The 21,202-nt window shown below is 47.4% G+C and overlaps 1 protein-coding gene across 3 annotated transcripts in view; it reads right to left on the minus strand.

Moving 5' to 3' along the window:
* Nucleotides 1-19,549: 19,549 nt before the first annotated feature.
* LOC148522260 (nuclear receptor subfamily 2 group F member 5-like) overlaps nt 19,550-21,202 on the minus strand; it is a 32,287-nt gene continuing 30,634 nt past the window's right edge. For all 3 annotated transcript variants that reach the window (XM_088474181.1, XM_088474179.1, XM_088474180.1), the window contains exon 4: nt 19,550-20,717. In XM_088474181.1, the coding sequence (XP_088330307.1) occupies nt 20,443-20,717 (275 nt within the window). In that variant the 3' untranslated portion in view covers nt 19,550-20,442. The remainder of the gene's footprint in view (nt 20,718-21,202) is intronic.

A 21,202-nucleotide genomic window follows, 5' to 3' on the forward strand; every position in this document is an offset into this window, starting at 1 on the left:
GCGATAGCACTGCCTACGCAATTTGCATACACATCGTACGAGCGATCGCATCTAGCGTGCAGCTCTGAATCAGGTCCACTATACGATCCGCGCAATACATCGTTCTGATCCGCGTCGGAACGATATATTGTGCGATATATCTTATTGTGTGTGTACCCGGCTTAACTGGATAAAACGGACTACAAGAAATAAAACTTTGTAATCTCTGTCAGCTTTAATCCTGGGTCCTATATGCCCAAAATGCAATTTAAAGCTTAATTTCAACAACAATAAATATGACTTTAAAAGAGTGAGAAAAATAAAAATCTGTGTATAAATAAGAATAAAGGCACTTTAATAAGAAAAATACAGCTGGTCCAGAACAATATAATTTAGAATTGTGCTTTTCTTCCCCAGCAGCTCCCCATTGTCTGATCATTCACTTCTACATTGTCACAATTCTAAGTTATACCTCTGCAAACTGTTTGCTAATGTACTTGCTATTGTACTATGTAGCACATTAATTTTTTCCTCACAATGTTCATCAGTTTTCCGAGAATGCTTTATTCAAGTGCCTGTGGCTCCTATTGCGGTCACATTGTGGGAGATTTGTGGAGGGCTAGCTGCTGTGGAACTACAAGTCCCTGCATGCCGCATGCCGGTCTTTATAGTTCCACAAAAGCTAGAGATGCAGCCGCCCATCTGATTTGTCGCAGTCCAGTCTTATACTATATTGCTCCTTTATAAAAGTGGCTTAAACACAGGTCTCAATGAGTGCACCAGGGAGGGTGGTGATGTGAAGTGGGTGAAATATAATAGAATTAATGCACTTTAAAAGCACCATTATACCTATATAATAATACCTGGTGATAGGCCAGTGTGGCATCATAAAGGGGATGGTATAAAGAAGGAGAACACCAGCAGCTTTGCATTGTGGCGTATAACAGTTTAGATTGTAAGCTCATGGGCGTCTGTATCACCAGTCAACAGGACTGTACAAAATGGACCATATGTATCTCTTTAAAAAAGACTTGAGCTAATCCATAAATGAAGCAATGTTGGTGTGAGCACCGTGCAGTGTTGTCTCAGCCCTGGAGAGTTCTCCTAGTCCCCCCTCCTCCCTTTCTCGACATCTAGACCTCTTTCCCCAGGACTATAGGACCTCATTTGGCAACATGTCAATGAATCAAATGAGTCTTTCTGCACCTGACAGGCGGACTACATCAAGGTCATCCCTATGCCTAGAGTGAGACCACTTAGCTCTCACGTCTCCTAGCAACCACACAAGTACACCCAGGCTCCTTCCGTCGCATCCCACCCTAAATACAATGATCGCGCAGCAACCGGTCGCGGTGACGCTGCCCCCACTGTTTGCATATGGCGCCCATTCTGATGGCTGATACCAGCGTAGCCCCAATTAAAAGATGGGTTTACTGCACCCATGACCTCTACCCAGTCCATTTCACTAATAAGGACCTTTCACACCTCTCCTACACCCCCCTCTCCCCCCCCTTGCTCAACCCATTCTGTCACTGGATTCATTTTCATGCACTTTCTGTCTATGACAATAAATTCTGACTAAAAGGTATTTTAATATATACGAAGAGAACGGGTGCCAGATACATTTCCATCCCGCGTTATAAATTAACTCCTGAGAGCCGGCCCTTGGGAACTGATCCCTGGTTGCACTGTGTTCCCCTCCACCAGCATCATTTCATTATGGTTATTGCTCAGATTCCCATCATGATTTCCTCGCTTGGACGCAGCTGCCCAGTGATCTATCAGGGAAGGGTTAGGAAATGGGGGGGGACTTGGTAACATCACATTGTACCTACCTAACTCTGCAGGTAATATGATAAGGATTGCTGTGTGCCACCTTCTTGGCCAGTCTTTACTAAAGCTGGGTACACACCATGCGATGGTGCGACCCAGCGATGGTGCGATGCGATGTAACGATACATCGCACGCGCCGTACACACTGCACGATCCGGTGTACGAGGGCGCAATGTGTTGTTACGTGCTGCATGTAAAAGCACAGCGTCGTTCATTGCATCGTCCAATCTGCTGGGATGGGACAATGTGGTGAACGACGGATAGGACGTACACACTATACGATATGCAAGTTATATAAATTGTTGAGATCCGTATCGTAACGATATATCATACAAAAGATAGTATAGTGTGTACTCAGCTTAAGCCATAACCAATGATTGGTCAGTCTTTACTATTCCATAGCCATGACTCCATGTATAATATTTACTATGCTATAACCATGACTCCATGTATAATATTCACTCCATGTATACTATAACCATGACTCCATGTATAATATATTATAACCATGACTCCATATATAATATTCCCTATACTATAACCATGACTCCATATATAATATTCCCTATACTATAACCATGACTCCATGTATAATATACTATAACCATGACTCCATTTATAATATTCCCTATACTATAACCATGACTCCATATATAATATTCCCTATACTATAACTCCATGTATAATATTCACTATACTATAACCAATAACTCCATGTATAATATTCACTATAACCAATAACTCCATGTATAATATTTACTATACTATAACCATGACTCCATGTATAATATTCACTATTCTATAGCCATGACTCCATGTATAATATTCACTCCATGTATACTATAACCATGACTCCATGTATAATATACTATAACCATGACTCCATGTATAATATTCCCTATACTATAACTCCATGTATAATATTCCCTATACTATAACCATTAACTCCATGTATAATATTCACTATAACCAATAACTCCATATATAATATTCACTATACTATAACCATGACTCCATGTATAATATTCACTATACTATAACCATGACTCCATGTATAATATTCACTATTCTATGGCCATGACTCCATGTATAATATTCACTCCATGTATACTATAACCATGACTCCATGTATAATATACTATAACCATGACTCCATGCATAATATTACCTATACTATAACCATGACTCCATGTATAATATTCCCTATACTATAACTCCATGTATAATATACACTATACTATAACCAATAACTCCATGTATAATATTCACTATAACCAATAACTCCATGTATAATATTCCCTATACTATAACTCCATGTATAATGTTCACTATACTATAACCAATAACTCCATGTATAATATTCACTATAACCAATAACCCCATGTATAATATTCACTATACTATAACCATGACTCCATGTATAATATTCACTATTCTATAGCCATGATTCCATGTATGATATTTACGATTCCATACCCATTACTCCATATGCTATCTTTTCCATTTTACAACTATAGCTAATTACCAATCGGCCGCTCGATATGTCTGGCCAGGCATCACAACTGGGTGGGCATTTAAATTTTCCCCCCAAGTTGAGATGTCAGTCACAGGCGGTTCATGGGGCAAGTGGGTTAGCCCATACAACCAGCCAGATATATCGGCAACGCCTGTGCTGCAAGGCCGACCCGATATGACATACTGGGTGGACACACCCGCCAATCCGCTACCGATATATCGTTCGTACAGACAAAGGACCTCATTCAGAGTCGGTCATTGCGGCCGCACGGTCGTACGCCACCGATGTTCGCTTTGCTGCGCATGCGTAAAGTTCGCAATGCGCGTGCGCAAACTAGGCGCTAGGATCGGAAATTTCTCTCTCCTTGAACACAGCCAGGTCGGTAGTTTGAGTGTCAGGATGAGGCGTTTGTGGGTGGTAACAGGGGAAGGTGCTTGAAAACGGGGGAGTGAAGATCCGAACGCAGGCGTGCCTAATTATGCGAACAGCGTTTTATGGGAGTGCATACGGATTATGGGAGTGCATAATTAACAAAGTAGCGTCATGGCACATGTGACATGGGAGGTTTTTACACTGACATGATCGTAGAGCTTAAGAGAGGGTATGGTCAACCTTAAGCTCTACGACCAGTTCCGATGGTCTCGATTAATCCTTATATGCCCGGAGATGACGTGCAATGCGTACGAGAAGGGGGCGTATTTTTTTTAATTCCGACCGCTTCCTCCCCTTGGTCGGCCAGCTACCGATCCGAACTTAAGGACGCAACTTGCGAGGGAATCATTTGAATATCCGGCCCCTTTTCCCGTACGACCGTGCGGCCGCTTCGACCGACTCTGAATGAGGTCCAATATATCTACAAGTGTGTACCCAGCTAACGATTCCATTTGTGATCTTTACTTTTCCATAACCATGGGGTTTATGTATTAGGATATGATCTGAGTTCTCTGAAGCTGCGCAAATTCCGGTGATCTCGGCTGCAGATTTAAAGTGGTAATAATTTAAAAGCCAAAACCAGGTTGGCAGCATATCTGCCATAAGTATAGGATGTGCAGTGATTAGGGTCCCCATGACTCAATGACCCCCAAGTCCTCCTCATCAATTCCAGTCTGCATACAGCAGTCTAACACAAACATATAGGCAGGAATGATTACTTTGGGGGAGAGGGTCCCCAAAATCACGATAGCCAGGTTGATGTTTTACTACCGCCCAATCCTGCCCATGTAAACTATTAATAGTTGATTTTGTACATACAGTGGATATGCATGGTGTACTGCTTGCCCTACTTCTGTCGAAGCTGGATAATTGGCTGAGACAGAATCTGTTGACATTAAAATCTGCACGACGCCATTTTGCGAAAGGCAACAAGACGCCATTTTGCGAATGGCCGCCCAACGCCAATTTAGCGAATCCCACAATATCAGTACATACGGCGATGCTGTTATTTAGCGTCGTGTGATTCCCACGCAATAGAACAGTGTTAAAAATACTCATCATATAAATACATACATTTACTAAAACATATAATATGAACAATCCTGCAAAACACGTACCACGGTGTACTCCACAAACACGTAGACGCACAACGCTAACTAGCGTCTTTTCTTAATATCCTTACACTTACACACTGCACACTTACATAGAAAGGTTCCCCAGCATTAAGGTTAATATCCAAGGTTTTATTTAAGATTAATTAATTAATAAAGTGACTGTATTTAAGATCTCAGGTTTAGTACATGATAAGCAGACAGTGTTTGGTGGAATTCTAAACCACTGTTTATTTGCAGATCTCCGGTTCCATCGGCGAGGAAATTGCAACATGCGTCTGCAAATGATGGATCATAGAGAGATAGGCATTGAAATGTACTCTGTAATGTAGCCAGTTTAGACTTGTTCTTCGGCGGAAAAACGGACACAAAGAACTGTTGGAGGCTGAACTATTACAATGCAAACTGACCTATGAACTGTATCGTAACAGAAGAACCAGGAAGAAGAACCAATGGGATTATGCCAACTCGTTCTATTGTATTTGCCTATCTCTGTAAGGGTATATATGCAAGCTCTCTATTTCTGGTAGTTAGTCATCATTTTCTTGCTATTGACGGAGGCTTCGCCTTTGATGCCGGAAATCTGGATCCAGAGCGCATGCGTATGTATTCTACTGTACCTAGTGATTGTATAATTTGTTGGCGCTAATTGTATTTAGATCACAGCGTGTAACTATCTGCTTTTTGGTGAATAATATATTTTTGTGCTTTGGAACCACAATCAAAGTCAGGAAAGTAATTATTTTTTGTGCGACTTATAATGCTAAATAGCGACATTTAGGGTGTATAGATCATCATGTATTCATACCACTCACTCAATCATTGTTGAAAGTGGGCAGAGGTCTGATTCTGGGCATCAGGGGTGGTATTCAATTGTTTTATCGCGCCCGATCTCCCGTCTAAAGTGACAGGGGGGCGATATTAAATTCATTCCGATTATCGCGCCAATCATGCCCAAAGAGGTCAGGTTTTGCTGCGTAAAACGGCTAAACCAGACTAAAGTGCTGGGCGCGATCACGAAAAGTGCAGTTTGGGCACATGAAATGGTCACTTTTCGTGCATTTCAGCTCGCAATCCCCTCGGCGGGTGCGAGCTGAAATGCCGGCGCCGGCAGCTGTTCGTGCCTGTCAGGAGCAGCAATTGAAAAGCTCCAGCGGGCGCAAGGGAGGACAGCTGCTGGCGCCAACAATTGAATACCGCCCCACCAATGTTGTGATCCACCTTCCACTTTACTGATAACTTTCTCCGTTCATAATACACCCCTGTGTATATATGGTAGGTATATATTCTAGGGTATTCTAACGGTCTTTAAAGCTTTAAACATAGCAGTTAGCACTTGAGGCAGCCATTTTGTGGACTAAACCAATTCTCATGAAAATCCAGCTTATCGATACATTAGAAAGTAGTAATATCAACAAGAGAGCAGGCACTTTACCCGTTGGCTCGGCTCAAATCTAGAATCTGTCCTAAGAGGGAGTGGTGACCCCTCTTATAGTGGACAGTTTACACTGGTCCGTTACCTAGAAGACTGACAGGAAGAGGTTTGAGATACTCACAAAGGAGTTGGTGACCACACATAGGTAAGTATGACAAAATCAGCACTTTTGATGCATACGCGCCTTTGACTTGGCCTTCCTGGCTGGCTACAAAAATATATATAATTCTAGTCAGACGATGGTGCTATAAATTCATTATGTGTTCTTTATTTTTCAACCTTTTTTAGGTGGGTGTGTATTTTTTCCACTTAGATTGAGAAGATGCCATGGTCCATATGGGCCCGGTCTACGAGTACTAAACCCCTAACCAGTTCATCCTCGTGGCACAGCCAAAGACTCACAATTAGGGGCCAGTAGCGTAACTTGTGGAAATTCGCACTGTACATGCTCACTAAGCGAACTCATGTATATAAGCGATTGCAAACTTGTAGAACCTGCGATGCCTTATGACTGGAGATGGAGAAGAGGGCAGAAGAGTGATGGGCCGACGTTGGCCACTATGGCTTCCCATATGGGCATAAATACACTTTTTGTACATGTACTTTTTTTAATGACTAAATTATGTTCATTTTTCAAACGAGTCTACGTCTGCCCCTTAGTAATGATAAGGTCAATTTACCATATTTCTCAAAAATAAGAGTGAAGCGGGCATGGGTCAAAGTCTGAGTACCCTTTCCAGTTGATATATTAAAAAAAAAAAAAAAAAAACATTCTTTAAAGCCTCAAAACTTGGTCGGGTCATTTGACCTCAAATTAAGCCAGGTGAAGAGTTTTCGGGAGTGAAATAAATACTTTGACCCCTTCTAACCTCTCAGAATGTTGTGCGTATTCTCACCAAGCATGGGCTCCTCTGAGCAGCTGGCCAAGGACTTGAAAAGAAAGATAATTGACTGTTGCAAAGCAATGGATGGGCTTTCCAAAGGTATCTAATTGTTTTCAGCTTGGCATTTCCACCGTCAGAAGCATCGCTAACAAATGGTACTTGCGGGGTCGAACTACTGAAGTCAAGGCAAGATCTGGACCAATCTGTGATAGAGCCGCTCATAAAAAGGTCACATACTGTAATGCAGACACCGTATATCACTGCGGAGGACCTGCAGAACGACTTAGCTAACACCGGAGTACCGGTCCGCGGGGCAGCGCTGCCTACACATGGTCACGGAAGTGTTGTCAGAAGGAAACATTTCCTACGACTCAATCACAAAAGCCAGCGGGGGAGATGTATCAAGACTCGGGGAGAGAAAAAGTATGGAAGTGGCCCTAAAGCAAGCAATCAGCTTCTAACTGTCATTTATCTAGCATAGTCTATGGAATGACAGTTAGACGCTGATTAGTTGATATGGGCAACTTCTCCACTTTGGGCTTGATTCAGAGTGGACCCTAATGCAGTAACGGCTGTGACAACCCCCCCACCACGAAAGCCACACCCCAGTCACCACCTAGGAACGCCTATCGGAATTGCACGGATCTCCATGCAATTCTGATCTACGTCCCCCGGCGGTGATCAATCGGGGCGCATGTGCAGATTTAAAACATCGAGCATCCAACTCTGAAAGGAGAGGGATAAAAGTACCAGCCAATCAGCTTCCAAATGTCATTATCACTTATTCCTATGGCCAGCATATCTGTCTGTCGGTTGGTCGTGGCAAGCAGCACAGCCAATCAGAGCAGGATAAAGAACGTATAGGGCCGTAGGCGTGATACTGGTTTGGGGCGCCCTCCTCTCCCAATCCATCCATGTCAGAATGCCTTTCCCACGGTAATCCCCAGCCCTGTACACTATATTGCTCTATTACAGTACTTAGGCTATATGTGCTTAATAGCTTATCACGTACATAGTCCTCTGCCAATTAATTCATCCTTCACATGCCCTCTGCCCACAGCATTTTCTCACATGCCCCTCTGGCCGCCAGCTTTTCCCTCATATGCCTATCTGCCCAACAGTTTTCTCACACCCCGCCGGCCCACCATTTTCCTCAATGCCTTTCTGGTCCCTAAATTTTCACTTACATGCCCCCTGCCTACCACAGTTTTTCTCACATGTAACATGACCCCCTGCCTACCACAGTTTTTCTCATATGTAACATGACCCCCTGCCTACCAGCTTATCAATCACATGCTTCCCATCAGTGCCCACATTGCCCATTCTGCTTACCTGATTCCCCCCCATGGCTGCACAGGAACCGCCAGCACGCTGTGATTACACCAGAGACAGCAGGGAGACCTACATTCAGCCTCAGAGCAGGAGCTGTCCCAGCCTGGCACCATGATCTTATAGCTGTAGGCAACAGAAAGAGGTGATGGGGCACCACACATATAGAGAGACACGCACTCACGCGGGCAGGGATACATAGAGACATACACACACATGGGCAGGGATACATAGAGACACACACGTGGGCAGGGATACATATAGACACACACACACACGTGGGCAGGGATACATAGAGACACATGCACACGTGGGCAGGGATACATAGAGACACACACACACGGGCAGGGATACATATAGACACACACACACGTGGGCAGGGATACATAGACACACACACGTGGGCAGGGATACATAGACACACACACGTGGGCAGGGATACATAGACACACACGTGGGCAGGGATACATAGACACACACACGTGGGCAGGGATACATAGACACACACACGGGGGCAGGGATACATAGACACACACACACGGGGGCAGGGATACATAGACACACACACACGGGGGCAGGGATACATATAGACACACACACACGGGGGCAGGGATACATATAGACACACACACACGTGAGCAGGGATACATAGAGAGACACACGCACACGTGGGCAGGGATACATAGAGACATACACACACATGGGCAGTGATACATAGACATACACACACGTGGGCAGGGATACATATAGACACACACGTGAGCAGGGATACATAGACACACACACACACGTGGGCAGGGATACATAGATACACACACATGTGGGCAGGGATACATATAGACACACACGTGAGCAGGGATACATAGACACACACACACACACGTGGGCAGGGATACATAGACACACACGCGGGCAGGGATACATAGACACACACACACACGTGGGTAGGGACACATATAGACACACACACACGTGGGCAGGGATACATATAGACACACACACGTGGGCAGGGATACATAGACACACACGTGGGCAGGGATACATAGACACACACACGTGGGCAGGGACACATAGACACACACACACGTGGGCAGGGATACATACAGACACACACGTGGGCAGGGATACATATAGACACGCGTGGGCAGGGATACATATAGACACACACACACACGTGAGCAGGGATACATATAGAGCATGGGTTCTCAAACTCGGTCCTCAGGACCCCAAACAGTGCATGTTTTACAGGTCTCCTCACAGAATCACAAGTGAGATAATTACCTCCACCTGTGGATCTTTTAAAATGTGTCAGTGAGTAATGAATACACCTGTGCACCTGCTAGGTGACCTGGGAAATGTGACCTGTGTGGGGTCCTGAGGACCAAGTTTGAGAACCACTGATATAGAGACATGAACACACGTGGGCAGGGATAGATAGATTATATATAATCTATATACACACACACCCCCCCAGTGTGGGTGGCACTCTCATGTAGTCAAACAATCAATCAGGTGCCCTCCGGAGAAGCTCCACAGCAGGGGCTCCAATATACATACAGACTGGCGGCACTCTGTACAAAAGACCACTCAGACAGCAGGTAGGTTTCAATCAACGTTTCGATGTTGATACATCGTCATGCATGCCCACAGGGTCACATATAGACACACAAACACACATAACCCCCAAAATGACTCTCTCCAGGAGGGACACAATGCTCTGTTCCTGGACTTCCCTGGTAATGTATGATTGCTATTACCTGTGTTGAACTAGTTAATTGATAAGAAAGGTGTCACCTCAGGTGATGGCAATCATACATTACCAGGGAAGTCCAGAAACAGAGCAGGGTGTCCCTCCTGGAGAGGGTCATGTTGGGGGGGTATGTACATATTTATATACAGGCAGAGTCACACAAACTAATATATATATATATATACATAGTGTTCACTCTAGCTCCGGCGGCAGGCAGGGTGCCGGAGCTAGAGAGGGCAACTTTGTGCGTGGGCGAAAAGGGGGCGTGACCATAAAAGGGGGCATGTCTATAAGACACGTCCCCTTTTTCATCATACTTGGGGGCATGCCCGGCACTTACGGACATGCCGGGCAGCCCCCAAGCGCTGCAGACAGGGAGAACAGATGCCGGGACACTGCGTCCTGCGGGTGAAGACTGCACCCGCAGCCTGTGAGGGCAGGGTGCTTTTTGCCCTCCTTCTGGAGGGCAGGGTGCTTTTTGCCCTCCAGAAGGAGGGCAGGGTGCCGCACCCTGCTAAAACAGCCTAGCGGGAACGCTATATACACATACACACACACACACATACACTGGGTCATATGTGACACACATACATACAGGCAGAGTCACACACACAGTCTATATATTATACACACACACCCACAGGGACACACACACATGTATATATCATAATTCAGTCGGCACCCCCAATGGATAATGGGCTCCGGTGCTCTAGTCCAGAAGGGAATCAGTATGCCGACGGATCGAAGCCCGGCAGATCGGTAAGCCAGGTGTCGGGCTCCCGGCTTAAGTTAGGTCTAATGACAGGCGTCGGGATACCAACGGTCGGCATTTAGACCGTCGGCATCCCGACTGCATACCATACAGACTGGGGCACCTCTCACCTTGATATGGAGCCTCCGAGTCTAGCAGAAGCTTCTGCTGCTTCAGTTGAACATGCCGGTGTAGCCCCGCCCCCTTACTCGGGTCTGAGGAGAGGAGCATGTGCTGGGCTCCACCAATCAGGGCTCAGCACACGCTCCTCTGCCCGCGGGGGCTCGGTCACCACATAGAGCTGCAATAAAGGAGGAGGAGGAGGAGGAGGGGCCGCTGCTGTAAGTGATTTGTGTCCATTAAGTCCCGGCTCTTCCCTAATGCACCAATGCGGATATGCAGATGGCCCAGTGCAGACTCCCCAGCATGACCCCTAATGCTCTTCCCCCGGACTTCCCTCCTAATGTAAGACTGCAGCCATCTGTGGTGAGACACCCGTCTAACTAGCTCAGCACGGGTGGCTGCAGTCGTACATTAGGAGGGAAGTCCAGGAGCAGAGCATTGTGTACCTCAGGGAATGGGGCATGCTGGAGGCTCTGCTAGTGTGTACCTCAGGGAATGGGGCATGCTGGAGGCTCTGCTAGTGTGTACCTCAGGGAATGGGGCATGCTGGAGGCTCTGCTAGTGTGTACCTCAGGGAATGGGGCATGCTGGAGGCTCTGCTAGTGTGTACCTCAGGGAATGGGGCATGCTGGAGGCTCTGCTAGTGTGTACCTCAGGGAATGGGGCATGCTGGAGGCTCTGCTAGTGTGTACCTCAGGGAATGGGGCATGCTGGAGGCTCTGCTAGTGTGTACCTCAGGGAATGGGGCATGCTGGAGGCTCTGCTAGTGTGTACCTCAGGGAATGGGGCATGCTGGGGGCTCTGCTAGTGTGTACCTCAGGGAATGGGGCATGCTGGAGGCTCTGCTAGTGTGTACCTCAGGGAATGGGGCATGCTGGAGGCTCTGCTAGTGTGTACCTCAGGGAATGGGGCATGCTGGAGGCTCTGCTAGTGTGTACCTCAGGGAATGGGGCATGCTGGGGGCTCTGCTAGTGTGTACCTCAGGGAATGGGGCATGCTGGAGGCTGTGCTAGTGTGTACCTCATGGAATGGGGCATGCTGGGGGCTCTGCTAGTGTGTACCTCAGGGAATGGGGCATGCTGGAGGCTCTGCTAGTGTGTACCTCAGGGAATGGGGCATGCTGGAGGCTCTGCTAGTGTGTACCTCAGGGAATGGGGCATGCTGGAGGCTCTGCTAGTGTGTACCTCAGGGAATGGGGCATGCTGGAGGCTCTGCTAGTGTGTACCTCAGGGAATGGGGCATGCTGGAGGCTCTGCTAGTGTGTACCTCAGGGAATGGGGCATGCTGGAGGCTCTGCTAGTGTGTACCTCAGGGAATGGGGCATGCTGGAGGCTCTGCTAGTGTGTACCTCAGGGAATGGGGCATGCTGGAGGCTCTGCTAGTGTGTACCTCAGGGAATGGGGCATGCTGGAGGCTCTGCTAGTGTGTACCTCAGGGAATGGGGCATGCTGGAGGCTCTGCTAGTGTGTACCTCAGGGAATGGGGCATGCTGGAGGCTCTGCTAGTGTGTACCTCAGGGAATGGGGCATGCTGGAGGCTCTGCTAGTGTGTACCTCAGGGAATGGGGCATGCTGGGGGCTCTGCTAGTGTGTACCTCAGGGAATGGGGCATGCTGGAGGCTCTGCTAGTGTGTACCTCAGGGAATGGGGCATGCTGGAGGCTCTGCTAGTGTGTACCTCAGGGAATGGGGCATGCTGGAGGCTCTGCTAGTGTGTACCTCAGGGAATGGGGCATGCTGGGGGCTCTGCTAGTGTGTACCTCAGGGAATGGGGCATGCTGGAGGCTGTGCTAGTGTGTACCTCATGGAATGGGGCATGCTGGGGGCTCTGCTAGTGTGTACCTCAGGGAATGGGGCATGCTGGAGGCTCTGCTAGTGTGTACCTCAGGGAATGGGGCATGCTGGAGGCTCTGCTAGTGTGTACCTCAGGGAATGGGGCATGCTGGAGGCTCTGCTAGTGTGTACCTCAGGGAATGGGGCATGCTGGAGGCTCTGCTAGTGTGTACCTCAGGGAATGGGGCATGCTGGAGGCTCTGCTAGTGTGTACCTCAGGGAATGGGGCATGCTGGGGGCTCTGCTAGTGTGTACCTCAGGGAATGGGGCATGCTGGGGGCTCTGCTAGTGTGTACCTCAGGGAATGGGGCATGCTGGAGGCTCTGCTAGTGTGTACCTCAGGGAATGGGGCATGCTGGAGGCTCTGCTAGTGTGTACCTCAGGGAATGGGGCATGCTGGGGGCTCTGCTAGTGTGTACCTCAGGGAATGGGGCATGCTGGAGGCTGTGCTAGTGTGTACCTCATGGAATGGGGCATGCTGGGGGCTCTGCTAGTGTGTACCTCAGGGAATGGGGCATGCTGGAGGCTCTGCTAGTGTGTACCTCAGGGAATGGGGCATGCTGGAGGCTCTGCTAGTGTGTACCTCAGGGAATGGGGCATGCTGGAGGCTCTGCTAGTGTGTACCTCAGGGAATGGGGCATGCTGGAGGCTCTGCTAGTGTGTACCTCAGGGAATGGGGCATGCTGGAGGCTCTGCTAGTGTGTACCTCAGGGAATGGGGCATGCTGGAGGCTCTGCTAGTGTGTACCTCAGGGAATGGGGCATGCTGGGGGCTCTGCTAGTGTGTACCTCAGGGAATGGGGCATGCTGGAGGCTCTGCTAGTGTGTACCTCAGGGAATGGGGCATGCTGGAGGCTCTGCTAGTGTGTACCTCAGGGAATGCGGCATGCTGGGGGCTGTGCTAGTGTGTACCTCAGGGAATGGGGCATGCTGGGGGCTCTGCTAGTGTGTACCCAGCATTGTGTACCTCAGGGAATGGGTCATGCTGGGGGCTCTGCTAGTGTGTACCTCAGGGAATGGGGCATCCTGGGGGCTCTGCTAGTGTGTACCCAGCATTGTGTACCTCAGTGAATGGGGCGTGCTGGGGGCTCTGCTAGTGAGTACCCAGCATTGTGTACCTCAGGGAATGGGTCATGCTGGGGGCTCTGCTATCATCGATATGCCAACGCCCATCAGAGTGCCGACGCTGATATCTAGAAGAGGCGCAAGATACCGACGTCGGCATCCCAAAGGTAAGTATCCGGGTTAGGTTTAGGCCAGGGATGGGGGAGGGGGTTAGCTTTAGGGACCTCCTGGGATGGGTTAGGCTACGGGGAGGGGGGTTAGGGTTAGGCACCCCCCTGGGAAGGTTGGGTTTAGAGTGTGGGAAGGGGGGGGGGGGGTTAGGGTTAGGCACCACTGGGGGGAGGGTAGGGTTAGGCACCACTGGGGGGAGGGGAGGGTTAGGCACCACCGGGAGAGGGGTATGGGGGGGGAGAGGGGGAGGGTTAGTATACTTACCGGCACCTGTCTGTATTTTAGACATCGGGATGCAGCGGTCGGTCTTCTGACCGCTGGTATCCCGTCCACCGGGATTATATACCCATTCCCTAAGTATCCGCTTGTTGTAGAAGTAATGGCCCGGAGTCAGTGAATTATTTTAAGCTAAAACCAGGTTGGATATTTTAACCAGCCAGCAATCTATCTGTACCTGAACACCGACCATGAAGTATTAACAGGAACACAAGACTAAAGGTTTGGACTTTAATATTGCAAGGACAAATTTCCTAAAGCAAGAAACACCTGTAAGCTGTAACTTCTGAGCCACAGGGAGCACGGCTGGCGTAGTGGTTATCATTACTGCCTCGCGGCACTGAGGTCATAAGTTTAATTCCTTGGCCCTATCTGTATGGAGTTTGTATGTTCTCTCCTTGTTTGCGTGGGTTTCCTCAGAGGGCTTCAGTTTCCTCCTACACTCCAAAATAACACGATGGTTGCTATTATTTGGCTCTGAAATAAAATTAAACCTAGTGTGTGTGTGTCCATGTGATAGGGAATATAGGGCCTGTTTCAGCGATCTCTCACCGATTGCAATTGTGAAAATATGCTAAGGTCTTCTAGGGCACAGCCAAGCATAGGGGCGCCCACTGCTGCCTTCCCGTATCCATGTCTGACCTGCCTCATACACTGCGTCTCTCCTGACACGCAGAGAGCTCTCATGCAGCATGACTAATTTATGCACACCCATGAAATGGAGTTTAAAACGGTCAGACGCAAGTCCGTTCCTTAGCCGCCCCCGTTACCTCCCACAAACGCTGACTACCTCTCACTCACTTTGCCGGATAGAAGATCGACAATGTAAAGGTCGACTGTAATTTTGTCGACATCGGATGGTCGACGTGTACAAAAGGTCGACAGGTACAAGTGGTCGACAGTGCACCATGTCGACACGTTCAAATGGTTGACATACATATGGTCGACACATGCTTTTTATGGTTTGTAAACATTTTTAAGGTTAGGGTTAGAGTTAGGCACTTAGGGGAGGGTTAGGCTGTCAGAGGGGGTGGCTAGGGTTAGGACTCTAGGGGGAGGATTAGTGTTAGGCAACAGAGGGATGGTTAGCTACTATGGGGAGGGTTAGTATTAAGAGTTAAATAAAAAAAAAATGTGTCGACCATTTGAAGCTACCGACCAGTTGCTCCTGTCGACCTATTGCATGTTGACCATCTGGCGTCGACCCGTTGACTGTAAATTGTTGATCTTTTGTACCACACCCCAAAAATTCAAAGGTACCAAAGAAAAAGTGGTCAGAATGAAAAGCAAATCTGCCTTGGATCCCCTCACCCGTCCTTTCTCTACAGATGCCCTTGCACATGGCGTTTTTAACATGAACAGCCCTGTCTTAGGCCCTGTCATGTGACTACACACCAGAAATGCTGGTATATGTAAGATCAGCAGAACTTACCTCTGAGTTAGTCAAACTATCTAATTTTTAGAGTCCATGACTGGCTTATATACAGTATAGCATAGTATTTTTCATTTCAGAGCACAGGACAGATTACAATACGGCTCTGTGTCACTCACCTCTTTCATGTCACAAGGACAGACAGACACATGGGATATACAGACAGATAGGCAGTCATGGCGTTCCCGCTAGGCTGTTTTAGCGAGATGATACACCATGCCCGATTTCAAAAGGGCAGAATGTGCCCTGCCCTTATGGCAGCGCCCTGCTAAAACAACCTGAAGGGTGCCGTCCCCACCCACAGGCTGCAGTGTCCCAAGAGCTTGGTGGCAGCCCATCATATCTGTAAGTGCTGGGCACACCCCCTAAGAGTGATTAAAAATGGACGCATATTAAAGACACGCCCCTTTTTCTCATGTCCATGTTTCCTTTTTGGGTGCGCACGCGAGAATGCCCGTTGCTACGGCCCTGCGCCTTGCCCCACGCTAGACCTAGAATGAACCCTGCAGTCATACAAGGGACGTACGTAAGTAGACATGAGTCAGGCACACAGCTGGACACACAATAGGGACAATCAGACAGACATAGAACAGACTGAGGATAACATCTGTCTCTATCGGTAAAGTGTATGTTACTAGAATTCCTGGTTTGTTCCTTCTGAAAATAAAGATGATCTCTTTTCTGATGCGTTTGCCCAGTGAATTACCTCTGATGAAATCAGAAATTCACAGAAGTGCTTCCCTGCATTTGCAGATCGTGGGATCTCTGCGATTCTGCTAGCCAACACCACCCCTCTTTAAGTATTGCAGTTATTTTGCTAAATTAAAAGGATTCAAGTTCGGTTGACAGAACGCTAACCACATAGCGGTGTTTTAACAGTGACCCAGATCGTCTCTATACGTTTTTTATGTTGTGGTTTGTGTATGTATTTCTATTTTTATGTGGCATCCAGATTAAGTAAAATACTTCTGAATTTGTTACCTGAGGTTGTTGAATTTATTATCACAGCACAGAAATGTGTGTGCAACTTGGTGTTTTGGCAGAGTTATGAACATACAGCGAATTTACGTAAAGAATCCCAGCAGCTAGTCCAGTGCAACTTAACCAGGGTGTGTAGTTTATTTGTGTACAGCAGTACTCATTGTCAGGGCTGCCACCAAAAATTGTGGGGCCCGGTACAGAGAAAATAGGCAGGCCCCCTGAAAGGCCCCCTCATCACATTACTGTCTTCCCTCCCCTCTACCCTCCACCATCCCGGCCGATATTATGCATTTGCGCATGGTAACGCTTGCTCGGCCAGCAAAACAGCCCAGTGGAATGAGTGACAGGAGAGGCCGTTTGTGGGTGGTAACAGGGGCAGGGCAGTAGTAACGGGGGAGTGGATTTGCGAACGCAGGCGTGCCAGAGTGTTCAATGCCGTTTCAGAGGCGTGCATAATTAACAGACAGCGTCATAGTACACGTCACCTGGTTGATCTTTACACAGAACTGCTCACAGTGCTTGCGGTAGGGTACAGTCAACCACAAGCGCTGCGGTCTGATCCGATGGTTCCCGATGTACCAATGTTTTAATACACTTCATGGAGATGACGTGCGCTAGTGGGCGTCTCACCACACGCTAAAGGGCGTCAGCATACACAAAGTGATCGCTTGCCAAGACATAGTGGGCGTGCTTATGCCTTGCCTTGCGATCGCCTGTCTTGACGTCACTTCGCTGAATTTGCATACGCTGGGAGCAAGCGGCCACATCTAGCGAACGGGTCTGAATCAGGCCCTAAGTGTGATGCCCCTCCTCTCCCCTTCAGTGTGGCCCCTACCTCACCCACTCAGTATGTGTGTTCCCTCCCCCCTTAGTGTAACCCCCAGCCCCCCAGTGTGGCCCCCTTCTCACCATCTGGCCCGTTATATAAGGGCCATTGAGCTTGAGCTGGAATTCCCTGAGCACCTGACTGTCTCTGCTCCTGCAGATATGCACCGGTAACCAGGGAGAAACAAACGGCTGCCGCCGGCACTTCGGATATATGGTGCCGGCCAACTAGCCAATCCCTATCAGTGGCCATTTTGGTAGCGGAACAAAAGTGTCCCTTGAGGAGCCATGTTGCTGGAGACTGCGCAGTAGCGCCCTCCACGTCTAACAAGTCACACAAAGCGTTCCTTTATTGTATATTCTATTATTTTTCTGTAGGTGAAATTAGCAGGTTTTCCATTAGGAGTTACTGTGTTTCATATATTCTTCGGGCTTCTTTGTCGGTCCGTCTCCATTATTCGTGTTTGTACAAGTGTTACAAGGATACATACAATATTATATATGTCATGCACTTACCCTTTAGTATTTTATTAGTTGTTTTTCAACTCACTGATCTATTTTGTTGTTGGTTATTTGTATTAAGCTATTTAGAACTATTATTTCGATTGGTTGTCTAGTAGGTATGGATGTGTGTCTTGGTGGCATTTGTTATAAATTGTTAATCTTCATATTTTTAGCCAAACACCCAATAGAAAGCGTATTACAGTGGACAGCTGATGGCGGCGATCTCTCTCCTCTTATTTAATTTTATGCTCCCACAAGTGGCTTTAGGTAGGTTATTCATTGTATACAAAGTGGACACTAGTAATTGCTCCAAGCTACAGATGTGTCTATCTTATTGTTGCTTCAGTCACACCAAATAACCTCTCTCGGCACGCCAGGTCCTACGCAAGTCGGCCGCGCCAAGCGTCTTTTTTTTTTGCTCAAAATCTGTGACTTATTTGCTTAATTACGAGCAGCCTATACTTATCAATTTGGCGTGCAAAACTTGTACATCGGTGTGCGAATGAGTCTGAATCCGTGTAAAAAGGGTTTTGATTTGAACGACCGCGGCATTTTCCTCACGGCAAGTTCCGTTCTGCTTCATCTGCAACTTTGTAGGTGTGTAATACCAATTCCCGCGCCATTAAAGTCTCAGCCCAGCTAACCTGATACACTGTGAGCAGCTCTTCGCTGCGCCCGCGATGCCACTAAGATGCAACATTTAAGAAAAATACGGTACGCCGCTCCTCTCGGAGCATTTTAGTCACACCGGGCATTTCGCGCCATATGGCCGTACAGACAACCACTAAGTGAGGATACATCTGTAGTGCAGGCTGCAAATTTAATTTATCCAGGTCAACTAGTGTTCACTGTAGCACCCTGCACCGGTCACAACCCGTGCAGTTCCTTTTTCCTGTCTGGGGTGTCGCTCTCTACCCTGGTGGTTCTAGCACACTCAGCTGATGCAACAAACCGCTGAAACACAGACCAGAGTGTGCTAGAAGCACCAGAGCAGAGAGCGACACCTCAGGCAGGAAAGAGGAACTACACGGGCTGTGACAGGTGCAGGGTTCTAGAATGAACACTACAGATGCTATCTATGGTTCTAGGTTAATTTGTGGGCTCCTGGACCTTAGCATTTTCCATAGGATACAATATATAGTCCTAGCCATGGAAATACTGTCACTTACTTTTCCTTTACGTTCTCTGAACATGTACATATAATTTAAGTGAGGTTTTTTTGGGTTTTTTTTTGCTGTATTTCTTTGCAGCACTGATGATAGTCAGAAAGGCACAAAATAACGCAAATACTTCAAAAATTAATAACTGATACTGTATTTAATAATTAGCCAGATCAACCAGCAAAATAAACGATATTTCGCTGCCAGGTTACAAAAAAATTCCACAATTCACACACCAAAAAATATCTTACAAGCATACTTATATAAGGGAAAAAAAGCCAGGAGAAAGGAAGAGGATGGCGGGGAAAAATATACATGTAATTTTGTGAAAAAGCAGGCAGTTCATACGTCTCAAATGCCCATTCTTTTCTTTTATAAATAGTCTTTTGTAGAACATCCCGACAGGGGATTAAGTGGCCAAGGCTGATTCAGTGCTTTATGTTGTAGATTGCAGTGCTAGCCAGTCTTTGACATGAAGTAACCAATTCACAAGTGTCAATTCACGATGAACAATCGCAGTCTTTTTATTTTCTACCTTTGTCCGCCTACACGTGGATTGCTTTGTCCTCACATTCTCTTGCGTAGAATGTTTTGGAAAATCCGGCAAACTCCTGTAGAAAAGTGCATATAATCTGGGCAGAACGCTTGCTGGTGCACAGCTGTAACTGTTTACCACGGTGAAACTAGTCTCAATTGCACAGGTGTGTAACGGATAGGTGCCGCAACGGCAGAAGACCAGGTTCATTCAAACTCAACTGGACACTTCGATGGTCTTCGCAGACGGGGCATAATTGTTTGTTGGCCTAAGCAAGAGGCAAACCCACCAGTTGGGCCCTTGAACCTCGACGGCAGGTGCGAAGGTACGATTTCATAATAAAGCCGTAATCCTTCGGAGATAGTCACGTTCATCACACTGGATGCTCTACCGGTTCACCCGGCTCCTAGACCTGCTTACACACCGCGTCTGGTAGTCTTGGCTAGAGTGTAAAGTTTTCTGAGGAAACAAACGGGTTCACTGGACATTCAGAGGTCCAAGAGGTGGAGAAGACCCTCTTTACTGTATAGGCATGTAAGGCCAGTTAAAGCTGGACCCGGACAACAGCATGTCCCGGATTAGAGTCTCGATGGGCGTCTTGCCTACCAGACGTACGAAGAAGAGCTGCTCTATAACCGGTGCCGAGACAATGCGCAAGGATGGCAGGCGAAGAAGGAGGCGACCAAATCGGGTTGGTTGGTTTGGATACTGGTTCCGCACGTACTCTTCTAGAGCACATTGAGATTTTTCCTGAATGCTTTCCACATGACCGATATCAGACAATCCCACCGCATCTACAAAAAAAACAACCGGACACAAGTTATATGTAGTAATACCGCGAACAATGAAAAAAACATTAACGTTCTCGCCACAGTTATTGCTTTGCAAATTCAAGACAATATTCTATCACTGTATAATCACACTTTGGTGAGATGTAATAAGCCTTAAGGTACGTACACACTTGGCGATTTTACTGAGCGATTGCACGATTATGACATCGTAATCGTGCAATCGCTCAGTAATCGTGCACTACAATGATGGAAACGACCAGCGATGGACATTGTCCATTGCCTGAACATGCAGGCCAATCTGTCGATAATGACAGATTGACCATGTTCAGGAATGAAGGAGGGTGCCTACACTGAACGACACATCGTTCAGTATAGGCACTACATGGGATCAGGAATGACTGTACGATTACGATGTCGTAATCATACTGTCTAACCTAATCGCCCAGTATGTACGCACCATTAGGGGCTCATTTATCAACGAGTTTTAT

Source organism: Taudactylus pleione, unplaced genomic scaffold, assembly GCF_031769625.1.
Source record: "Taudactylus pleione unplaced genomic scaffold, aTauple2 ptg000148l, whole genome shotgun sequence".
In the NCBI taxonomy this organism is placed as follows: domain Eukaryota; kingdom Metazoa; phylum Chordata; class Amphibia; order Anura; family Myobatrachidae; genus Taudactylus; species Taudactylus pleione.